Source organism: Mandrillus leucophaeus, unplaced genomic scaffold (assembly GCF_000951045.1).
Source record: "Mandrillus leucophaeus isolate KB7577 unplaced genomic scaffold, Mleu.le_1.0 Scaffold789, whole genome shotgun sequence".
Classification (NCBI taxonomy): domain Eukaryota; kingdom Metazoa; phylum Chordata; class Mammalia; order Primates; family Cercopithecidae; genus Mandrillus; species Mandrillus leucophaeus.
Window position 1 is genome coordinate 1 of NW_012108574.1, and position 11878 is coordinate 11878.

The 11878-nt window shown below is 47.5% G+C and overlaps 1 protein-coding gene across 1 annotated transcript; it reads right to left on the reverse strand.

Annotated features, from left to right (window-relative positions):
- Positions 1 to 5307: 5307 nt before the first annotated feature.
- Positions 5308 to 6558, reverse strand: LOC105529866 (putative GED domain-containing protein DNM1P34). Its single transcript, XM_011967126.1, has 3 exons — positions 6463 to 6558; positions 6129 to 6311; positions 5308 to 5394 (listed from the first exon to the last, which is right to left on the reverse strand). Exons 1-3 carry the CDS (start codon positions 6556 to 6558, stop codon positions 5308 to 5310), a joined length of 366 nt encoding a protein of 121 aa, XP_011822516.1.
- Positions 6559 to 11878: the final 5320 nt, after the last annotated feature.

Consider the following 11878-nt stretch of genomic DNA (forward strand, 5'->3'; position numbering starts at 1 on the left):
AAAGGGATTATTTCTGAGGAATGAAAGGCTCCCGTCATTCACTGTGGATGTGGAAAACCTTTTCTAGCTTAGAGCCTTCATATCCACAATACATTTTAAAGTCTGAGTTCATGTTACCTGTTTTAATCACATGACTACATGGCCCAGTACACAAAAGGGCACTGCTTGGCATTCTTCTTAATGTATTTAGTGAAGATCATAAGAAACCCTTTCAGAGTTTAAATATCCCTGGAACAGGCATACAGGCTCTAGTCAAGAATGAATTCGAGTGAAGGAAAGCTGTGTGACACCTGGCATTTCTCTATGTTCACGGAGCTTCTTTGAGGCTAGAAGACTGATTTTACCATCTAGACCTCTCTGGCTAATACCTATTCTTCAGCCACAGTGGTTAATCTGACACAGGAATTTGCTTCTTTTCTTTGAATGAAAAACACTTTAAAAATAATAACGACCATTATTATAAACCAATATATGTGAGAGTACTTAGTTGAAACAAAAAGCAGTTTTAGTAGACAGTATTATACTACATTTGAAAATCAAGGGGAAGTTTATGGAATTTAAAATGTTTATAAGCTGCTGTGCAATCTACTGTTTGTGAAGCTCAAAGTATTACGAGGAAAAGTGTCTATACCATCACAGAGTTATGTTTCCTCACAAAGTTCTTTAAAAAGAGTGAAGTACGTTTTTATACCTCTTGGTTTCAGTTAGAGGCATAATTTGTGCCATATTTATGTTAATGTGTCTGTACATGATGAATGAATTCTTTCAGTCATACATTGCCTAAATCATAACTTTCCGATGCTTGGGAAAGAATCAACAGCTACAACTTCATGAAGTTCTAATGTCTGTTTCCAAAATACATCACTTTATTAGGATGTAGGGGGAGATGTATGTGCCCTCCCTGGGGTGGGCATTTCTAGTTACTAGACCATCTCCATTTTTAGCATTTGGCATCCTCATGGTACTTTTATACATATGACATTAGTAGGAGAGCAATAATACGATTTTACAGATGGAATAATAGGTTTGCCTATATTCACTGAAAGGGTGCAAATATTTAGTCCTTGTGACTTCAACTGACTCTTCCAAATTGTCTATTTTAGAGCCTTGGGCTAGAAATCATACCACTGTTAACTAGCTCCCTTGTTTGGTCTCACAGTTTTTCTTTATAATTCTGAAACTGGGTTTACCTAATACATTGATAAATTATTTCAAAGGTATTTTTATAGTTCAAGTCACTTCACTTTTACCCTGATAAACATAAATGACTAGGAATGACCTTCAGATAGTGTTTAGCATCTGTAACCAATCTGACAATAATGTGTTCGTCAGGTACCTATGGATGAAATCACACACTGGCATGTTGAAGCTCAATGTCAGTCTGGAAAAGAAATGTACTGTATTAACTGAAATACCACTCTTTGTGTAGGTATTTTGTAATTTTTTTTAAAAAAAGCTAAAAAGAATAGAAATTGTATTATAATAACTTAAGTTTTTCTTCAAAGTGCACGCAGTCTTTTGCAATACCTCATTCAGCCAAGTTCTCTTCCTCATTCAGTATAAGGCAGCTTTCAATTGGCTGAGAAGACAACATTAGAAGGTTAGAGTTTATCAGAAACATAGAACTTTAAAGTGTGAGTTCAACTGAATAAATTTGAATTTCTGTAGGAAGTAAAGAAAATGCCTATTTAAAGATTGCAATATCTAATCATTTTTAAAGTATTTGATTAAACCTGATAGGTTTTCCAGAAATGAAAAAAAAAAAAATCAGTTCCAAAACCAAAGCTGATATTTAGAAAATGTGAATATGTAGATCAGCTGTGGAAAAATTGTGGCAAAAATGTTGTGGAAGAAAAGTGGAATAAAGTTTTGTGAAAAGTTAAAAGAAGTATTATGAAAAAGAAGTTATGGGATTAAAAAATAAGTCATGGGATAAAAATAAAAATAAACAAAAGCAGGCCCCTGTCAGCATAAGCCTGGAGAAGTGGGACTGGAGTCTCCGCCCCCACCATGTCCCTACCACCGCTTCCCAGTCACCCCTTTACCATTAGGGTAGCAAGACAAGACCTCTGTCTAATGGGGGGAGACAGACCCTTTGCCACCTTGACCACCGCTGAGTCCTTAAATTTCTGGATGATGACGATTGTTATTGAAGAACCAGAGGCTGGTGGAGCTGGTTTGTTTGGAGGAGGCCTGATGGCCTCCCTACTCTCACCAAAGCAACTTTTCCCTCGCGGGGCTCCCATCTTCTTATTCAGAGAGGCAGCTGAGGTGGGACAGTGGGGCCAACTGGAGAGCAGGTGAGGGCACGGGCTGCTGGGGTGGCCCCCCTTCCCCAGTGTACATATAGTATCTGTGTAACATTTTGTATATTCCGGGGGGTAGAGCCACCCCCTGTATCGTACATAGTGGAGGTTGGAACTGGCATATGGGGAGGAGGTTCTAATCATTATTTGTGGTTGGGAAACTTATTGATAGCATAGGACAGAGGAAGGAGATGGGGATGAGGTTGTGGCTCCCTGCTGATGCAACTGTTTATTTTGCTTTTCAGTTTAGACTAAATAGATGTATCCATACTGCTCAGCCTGGTGTGTTCCTGTTTCCCTCACTGGGTCCTGGAGTTCGTGCCACTGAACCAGGAGCCCCCGAGTATCTGAGCATGTCCTGCTGGGCTGTTGGGGACCTTCCAGGCCTGTTACCTGTATGCTGCCTGGTGACCCTGGTGGATTTCACGGGGACTGCCATGGCGCCTATGGGGCACAGTCCAGCCCTGACAGCCAACAGGCTCAGAAGCCTCATCTAGCGGTGGCCGGGAAGACAGACACCAGCACCCAAGGGCACCGACTTCCATCCACCCCAGGCTTCTTCCGTTCTGTGCCCCTGCTGCCTCCCTTGCCTGTCTGCACCTGGTGGCCTGTTCTGTCTGTCCCTCCAGTGCACCTGGTGACCTGTTCCGTCTGTCCCTCCAGAGTGCCTGCTGCCCCGCAGGCTCCTCCAGGCTGAGTTCATGGCTCTGCTCTCTAGTGGCCAGAGCCGGCTTCACCTAAGCTCCAGGGGCTTTCCAGGAAAAGTGTCCCTTGGAAAGGGTGTGGCCTTTACACTGCTCCCAACAGCACCCTAGAAATGGCTTGGCCTTTTCCCTCCCCTGAGCTCCACAGAGAACACAACCAGCAGAGGACACATTCCCCGCCATCCAGAAATGGGTTTGATTCTCAGCCGAGGGACAGCAGGACTGGTCGAGACTGTCAGTCCACACAGCTGCCTGCACCACGCCCCCATGTTTGTTAGGGGGTGGGAGGGATGGTGGGGGCTGGCTGTCCACAGGCCGGGCATGACAGGGAGGCTCACTGGAGGTGGTGCACGTTTGAGGGGCAATGTCAGGGGACAGCTTCCTCTTGTTGGGCCACAAGACTCCACAAGGACAGCACGGTGACTGATTCCCAGCGCTAGAGGTGAGGCAGTCGGCCATGTGTAGGGGTGTGTGTGTGTGTGTGTGTGTGCGCGCACGCGTATATATATATATGAGTATTTATAGATATTTATAGAACAGGGAAGGGCGTGCCACAGAAGGGGCACAAGGTTTCAGCAACGTCACACCTGGATGTGTCAGCTCAGCACTACAACAGACTAAGTCACAGATGAAAGGGGCTGGCTTTGGGCTGGGGAGCCACTGTCAAGTCACAGGACACTCTCCCAGGCAGGCTTGGAAAGGGAGGCCTCTGAGAAGAGGAGGATCTGTTTAAAGGTCGAAGTGGGGCTGGGGCTCTCTGGTTCGGATGAACTTGCCTGACCTGATCAGTTGGCAGTTGGAGAGAAGCAGAGAGAAAACAGGAGAGAGAAAAGTGAGCAGAGAGCTGGTGAGGCAAGCCAGAGCACGGGCGGGCGTGCTGCAGCAGCTGTGGGAGGGCCGCGGAGGGGAGGGCGCAGGTGCAGGTGTGGCAAGGTTCCTGGAAAAGAGGGACTGGAAGGGAAAGGGGAGGAAGAAGAAGGGAGGAACTGGAGCTTCACAGGTAGTACATGGGGACTGCGGCGGCCCTCCCCAGCCCACACACACTGGCCTCTCCCACAGCACCCAGGCACTGCACCCACAGTTCAGACCAATACTCAGCCCCCTTGGGCTTCCCTCTTCTCTGGTCACCCTGCCTTCCAAACCACTGGCCCAGGGCCACCTCTTACCTTGGGGTGCCTCACCCAACAGCCACCAGGCCTGATAGAGAAGGAACACTGCTTGACCCAGGTTGGTGAAGCTAAAAGGGATGGATGACTGGAGTGAGCGCCAGAGCCCCCTCTGGGTGGTCAGAAAGCCCAGGACCCTCTGAAGGGACCCTGGGGGAGGAAGGGAGTGTTGGCAGCCAGATGCCACTGGCCATAGACTTATAAGTCTAAGAGGGGAGCCTCAGCTGGTTGTGGGGTCCACAGGTCGCATAGGTGAGGCTGGGCCTTTCCTGCTGGGAAAAGCGTAAGAGGGATTGTCCGTGGGAGGGGAGGTGGGTGGGCTCGCTAGGCAAAGCTCAGCTGGGCCAGCAGGCACTGTGGTCCCCTTGGCTGAATAGCACAGGCAACCCCTAGGAGCAACAGGCCAAGGTGCATGAGCCCACTGGCCTGTGGTAGTGCCTCAGTGGGGGCCAGAGACCCTGCCTTCAGTCACACGCTAGCAGCTATGATGGTACCTGGGAGGGAGGGACGGGGCCTGTGTGTTCCTGCCTGGCCTGTGAGGTGTGTTGTGGGATAACCATGTGTATGGGACTCTCAAGATTTTATCCTAGATCGCCACTGGATTGCTGACAGACAGAGGAGGTGGGACCCTGACTATCACCGCTGCTCTGCAGTGGATTCGGCTCTCGGCACTCCCAGGCTGGGAGCTGGATACCCTGCACTGACAGCATGGCTCAGACTGCACGACAGGTACAGCGTGCCCAGGATGACGTTCCTAGGCTTCTGGCAGCCTCAGAGTCCAGCCCCATATACAACCCCCTCCAAGTTCCCAGCACCTACACCGTAAACCACGAGCTCTCTGCCCTCTCTGACAGCTCCAGAGAGCACCCACGTCTGCCAGCTTGGGCATGGAACCTGTTCCAAGAGCCCACAGCTTCAGTCATGCAGGCTGGGAGGCTTTGGGGCTGTGGGGGCCAGCCCTGGTACCTGCGTCCGGCTGGGACGCTCTGCACCTGCAGCCAGGAGTTGTCCACAGGCCCCCATGGGCGTGCTGATGGTGGTCATGCTGATGGTCGTGTTGATGTCTCCAATGATGCCAGGTGCCTCCTTCAGCACATGGTGTGTGCACAGCATCTCATTGCACCGCTGTGCCTACTGTGCCAACTCCTCCATCAGCGTGCTCTGGTCCCCACATGAGTACACGTTGGCCAGCAACTCCAAGAAGATGAACTCCTTGGTCTGAGAGTGGGCAAAGAGGGAAGGAGGTTGGGACCTGATGCTTGTGCCCCACTGGCCACCCCACCAGGCCCTACTGGGGCTGTGTGCTGGACTTGGAGCCCTGAGTATGGCTTTTCAGACACGGCTTCTACACCACTTAGACTCAAAGACCTGCCTCCCCACCACCCTTTTCTCACTCAGATAGGGAAAGAGGTCCAGAGGAAAAGTCACCTGTACTAGGTCACAGATCTGGGAGGGGACCCAGGACCCATCATGCCACCAGGACACCTATCTACTCAGTTTTTAATTTTTGGAGACAGGATCTCACTCTGTTGCCAGGCTGGAGTACAGTGGGTGAGATCAATGCTCACTGAAGCCTCAACCTCCTGGGCTCAAAGTGATCCTCCAAGGTTAGCCTGTTGAGTAGCTAGCACTACAAGCACATGCCACCACCAGACCCAGCTATTTTTTGAATTTTTTTGTACACACCAGGTCTCACTATCTTGCCCAAGGCTGTTCTCAAACTCCTGGGCTCAAGCAATCCTTCTGCCTTGGCCTCCCAAAGTGCTGGGATTACAGGCATGGGCCACCATGCCCAGTCCTGTTATAGTTCTATGGGACAGCTCTGGTCTGGACCATGCCCCTCTCTCTAGACCTGGTCTCATAGGGCTGGTTGGCATCTCCCCCAGGCCAACATGGCCACCTGCGTTCCCAGTGCCACAGGAGCCTCTGACCCCATGAGGCAGTGCATGCACATTGTTGATCATGAGGCGCATGGTGGTTTTGGGCATGAGACCAACCATGAGGTCCCACACGGTCTTGTTGACAATGGCCACATAGGAGTCCACCAGGCTCTGGGTGGTTTCCATTTGCTGCTCCAGCTGTGGCTCCATGGAGTGCATGAAACTGTCGGAGCCATTCTCCTTGGCCTTGCTGGCCTGTCATGGAAAACACAAGGTCATCAGGGTGGCCAGGCCATGCAGTCAGGCTCCAGGCACCCCCAGGATCTCAGCCCCTCGAAGGGTACCTGGAACATTGAGGCACAGGGAGAAGCAACCGGCCAGAACACACACCCAGCTCCCCACACACTCTAGAGGGTTTCACGTCTCTGCCTCTCAGGACCCCAGACTCCCCTGATTCAGCCTCATCTTCGTTCTGACTCGAGTACCCAGAATTTGCCTCCATTTCCCAATCCAGAAATTGGAAAAGAACATCTCCAGGTCCCTTGCTTGAAGACCTGGCCAGAGCTGGTGCCAGGCTACAGACACCTAGCAGGAGGCAAGAGAAGGGCACACTCGCTTTCCCCTTGTCCTGGGAGGCCCACACACCAACATTGCCACCACGGCTGCCACCTGGGAGCACAGCCAAAGTAGACACTTACAGGAAAAGGGGAAGGGTTGAGTGAACCTGGGACACTGCACCCCAACTTTAATGTGTTGATGAATTCAATTTGCTAATATTTTGTGGAAGATTTTTGCATCAATATTCATCAGTGATATTGGCCTGTAGTTCCCTGTTTTGGATGTATCTTTGGTTTTGGTATCAGAGTAATACTAGCTTTGTGGAATGAGTTTGGAATAGTTTGGGTAAGTTCTCTAGTTTTGGAATAGTTTGGGTAAGGTTGGTATGAGTTTTTCTTTAAATGTTTGGTAGAATTCAGCAGTGAAGCACCAGGTCCCAGACTTTTCTTTGCTGGGAGACTTTTTCTTACCACTTCGATCTCATTATTTCTTATCAGTCTGTTCAGGTTTTGGATTTCATCATGGTTCAATCTTGATAGGCTGGATGTGTCTAGAAATGTATCCATTTTTAGTAGGTTTTCCTATTTCTTTGCATATAGTTGCTTATAATAGCCACTAGTGATCCTGTGAATTTTTGTGATATCAGTTGTAATGTTTCCTTTTTCATCTTTGATTTTATTCACTTGGGTCTTCTCTCTTTTTTCCTTAGGCTAAAAGTTTGTCAATGTTGTTTATCTTTTCCAAAAACCAACTATTCTTTTCATTGATGCTTTGTTTTCTTCATTTCAATTTCATTTATTTCTGCTCTGATCTTTATCATTTCTTTTCTTCTACTAAATTTGAGTGGTTTGCTCGTGTTTTTCTATTTCTTTAAGATGCATTGTTAGGTTGTTTATTTGATGCTTTTCTACTTTTTAAAAGTAGGTGTTTACAGCCATGAACTTCCCTCTTAGTACTGCTTTTGTCGTATCCCATAGGTTCTGCCATGTTGTGTTTCCATTATCATTTAAGAAATGTTTCAATTTCCTTCTTGATTTCTTCATTGACCCACTGGTCATTCCAGGGCATATTATTTAATCTCCATGTGTTTGTATAGTTTCCAACATTTCTCTTGTTACTAACTTCTAGTTTTATTCCATTGTGATCAGAGAAGATGTTTGATATTATTTCATTTTTTTCTAATGTTTTAAGACGTGTCGTGTGGCCTAACATATGGTCTATCCTTGAGAATGATCCATGTGCTGAGGAAAAAAAATGTGTATTCTATAGCCCAAGGGAGAAGACACCCACCCCCACTCTGCTACAACACACAGCGCTCCGCTCAGGGATGGGGCAGTGGTGTGCGGTTGTTACACAAGGGGCTCTCTGTTGGGGAGTGAACAGAGTCTGTTCTGTAGTGTTTGACATTTTCTGTGGTGTAAATATTCCATGGCTGATTTCAAGCTGCCACCGTCTTCTCAGTCTGGGCTTGTTTGTAGCCACCCTTGGGAAGGCTTTCCAGGTATTTGAAAGAATGTGGGTGTTGTGCTCTAAACTGTATCTTTCTTAGGGGACGCTCCAAGCCCAGTTATGCTACGGTTCTGGCAGACTCATAGAGGAACTGCCTTGGTGGTCTCAGATAAGATCTGGAAGAATTCTCTGGGCTACCAGGCAACAGAGACTCTTATTCGCTACCTGTAATTTCTCTCCAAAAAACAGTCAGTCAGTGTCTCTCTCTCTCTCTCTCTCTCTCTCTCTCTCTCTCTGCTGAGCCACTTGGAGCTGGGGGTGGGCTGACACAACATCCCTATGGCCACCACTACTGGGACTGCACTGGGTCAGACCTAAAGCCAGCAAAGCACTGGTTCTCACTCAAGGCCCACTGTCAACACTACCTGGCTATTGCCTATGTTCACTCGAGGCCCTGGGGCCCTACAGTCAGAAGATGGCAAAGCCAGCTAGGCTGGTGTCTTTCCCTTCAGGGCAATGAGTTTCTTGAGGCCCTGCTGGGTCCGGAGATGCTGTCTGGGAGCCAGAGACTGGAGTAAAAAACCTTAGAAATTTACCTGGTGCTTTATTCTAAGGCAGCTAAGCTGACACTGAAACCATGAGACAAAGTCCTTCCCACTCTGCCTTTCCCTTTCCACAGGCAGAGGAGCCTCACCCTATGACCACCACCACAGGCCCACAGGGAGTGCTGCCAGGCTACTGTTGATGTTTACTTAGGGCCCAAGGGCTCTTAAGTCACTTGTGGTGAATGCTTCCAGGCCTGGGCCTCACCCTTCAGTGCAGTGGGCTCCCCTCTGGCCCAGGGCAGGCCCAGAAATGCTGTCTAATAGCCAAGGCCTAAAGTTAGTGACCACAAGAGCCCATTTGGTGCTCTCTACCCTATTGTGGCCAGGCAGGTACCTAAGCTGCAAGACAAATTCCCTTTTAGCTTTCCCTCTGCTTTTCTCAAGCAAAAGAAATCTCTCACCTTAGCCACCATAGCTGGGAATGTGCTGAGTCTCAGCTGAAGCCAGCCACCTCGCAGCGGGAATGATTGGTAGAGACTACTATGCAGCCATCTTGCTCTGCCCCTCCTCCCTCACTTCACTTTACCTCCTAAGAGTCCAGTTTCCAAATACAATCACATAGGGGGTTAGGGCTCCAAGTATGAATTTTCAGGAGACACCATTCAGTCTATAGCATTTAGACTTGGGAAGAGGGAGGAAAAGAACATGCACAGGAAGGTCACAGTGTAAGCAACAGTATGGAGGTGGGAAAGTTCAGCTCATGGATAGGAAAAATTGATCCAATTAGGCAGGGCCCACAGGGTGGGGTGGTGAGAGGTGAACCACATCAGAAAGAACCTTGAATGCCAGGTTGAGGTGAGAGGCATTTCCTGTTGTATAGAAGGTGTCATGAGGTGGTGGGGAGGGTAGCATGATGAAAGGATATTTGGGAGGATGGATCTGGCATCAGTGATGGGTAGAGGTAAGGAGTGAACAAAGCTGGAGGCCAGGAAACCGGACACATGACCCAGAGTTCAGGCTTAGGCTGTTCAAAGGCAGTTTCCACACTGAGTTCCAATGTGGATCCAAGCATGCAGGGGGTAGACGATTTGGAAAAGCAAAACCATTCCCTTCCCATTACAGTTTCCCAGCTGAGCTCATCACCAGAGTCCTATAAATCAGACAGTTGACCTGCCCTAAACTCTGTCCCTGGAAGCTGTGACCCAGAGGGAGCCCTTGTCCAGCTGTAGCCCCGGGACACTGCAGCCTGAGCACGACTGCACCTGTTCCCTCCCAGGAGCCTCATCTATGGCCAGGCTTTGGCTTCAAATGCCCTCAGCTTTGGCTTCAAAATCTGTTGGGTCAGATTCATGACAGCTCTGGCCTTCTTCAGTTTAGGAATTTTTAAATAGTTTTTTCAAGCAGGCAGTAGATCAACTCTGCTTGCTTACCTCTAAGAACTGGCTACAACCCACAGAAATCTGTTATACTCATAGTTATGGCTTGATTACACGGAAAGGATACAGATTAAAATCAGCCAGGGGAAGAAAGGCACAGGGCTGAGTCCAGGAGGGCACCAGGCATGGAGTGTCCATTATCCCTTCCCCATGCAGTCAGAGTGCATTACCCTCCCAGCTTTGCTATGTGCCAATACACATGGAGTATTCCCAGCCAGTGAGGCTCCCTCAAGCCTCAGTGTTCAGGATTTTTACTGGAACTTCATCACAGAGGCATGCTTGATTGTCCATGTGGCTGCTCTCAGTTTCCAGTCTCCAGTCCTTCCAGGGGTGACCTAAAGCCTGAACTCTAAATCAGATAGTCACTTTTCCTGGCCTGGCTAGTCCCCACCCTAAATCTTATTATTAGACCATCCATCATGAGCCAAGATCCCCAGGCAAAGATATTGCTATCAGATATTACATGTTGATGGTCACCTCCCAGGAGTCTAGGACAAAGGCCAGACCTCTTTTTGGCCAAGGTTAATTTTTTTTTTTTTACTATACAACATGCCATCATTCTGTTATTTTTTCTGTTTTGTCTTCAAAATAACCCTAATTGGTGGGTAAGGATGTTTGTTATTATAAACAAGAGGGAGGACACTTGGGCAAGGTTGCACAGTTGATCCTGGACTCATAGTACAAGACTCTTTCTACTCTCTGAGAGCCCCAAGTCCTGAGAAGAAGATGGAAACAAGGTGTGTATATGTGTTTGTGCATGTGTGGGTTTGTGTGTGTAAATGTATATCTAATGAGTATGTGTGGATATGTGTATACCTATGTGTGTGTGTATACATGAGGATGTCTGTGTGTCTATGTGTGTGTGTGTGTGTATACAGTGGTGCACACCTGTAATGCCAGCTACTCAGGAGGCAGACAGGGGAAGATCACTTGAACCCAGGAGTTTGAGAGAGAATATTTCAATGAACTGATTCTTGCAGTTAGAAGGAAAAACCTGGGGCTGGGCATAAAGAGACAAAGCATAGCATAAAGAGGCAGAGAAATGTCTAATAAAAACAAGTGACCAAGAATTAATTAGTTCATCTATAAAGAAATGTAGCACTTTAGCAGCAGACTAAAACTGGAAGATAATTTCCTCTAGAACCCTGATAATCTTTGTGAGAAAACTCTTGGCCACATATGTTAATTGTCAAAACTCACAGGGCCCTGTGCAACAGAACTGAAGAGTAAAACCATCTTTTTAAAACTTGCTATGCCACAAGTGGCATTCAACTCTTTCTCAACCAAGACTTCACAAACCTATCTCCAGCTTCCAGATGGTGAGGGAAAGTGTGATGAGATTTTATGATAAATTGTGCCTGTCTCTGAGCCCATCTCCTCCTATTGAAGAGAAGGAAAATGAGGCGAGTGCATTACAGCCCTGCTGACAAAAGTCACAAGAGAAGCAAATGATTATTATTTAAAACCAGAGACGCCTATAATTTATTCATGAATGCCACACATTCTATATTAGATCTTCCATTTCAATTTACTTGTATTCTTTGAAGCAAATTTATAAGATTCAAATTATTCAGAAAATGCTCCCAAGTAAATAGAAGAAAACACTTTAACCACAGGAAGTATCATGCCTCACAATATGGTGTGGTGGTGAAGGGTGCAGGCTCTAAAACCAGAAAACACAGGTTCAAGTCCTGGCTCCACCACCTTGGGAAAGTTATGTGGTCTCTCTGTGTCTCAATTTCTCCATCTAAAATGTGGGGATGACAATAATAGTGTCTATTTCACAGAGTTGTTTTGAGGTAAAATATGTAAAGCACTTTGAACAGCAGTTAGT

Bases quoted from the DNA above. Each gene is read 5' to 3' on its own strand.
- LOC105529866 (XM_011967126.1), bottom strand. From the start codon at position 6,558: ATGGAGGCAAATTCTGGGTACTCGAGTCAGAACGAAGATGAGGCTGAA. The intron at 6,312-6,462 runs GTGTGTGGGGAG...TTTCCATGACAG, and splicing joins GAGACGTGAAACCCTCTAGA to GCCAGCAAGGCCAAGGAGAA. The intron at 5,395-6,128 runs GTGCATGCACTG...GCCCACTCTCAG, and splicing joins TGCGCCTCATGATCAACAAT to ACCAAGGAGTTCATCTTCTT.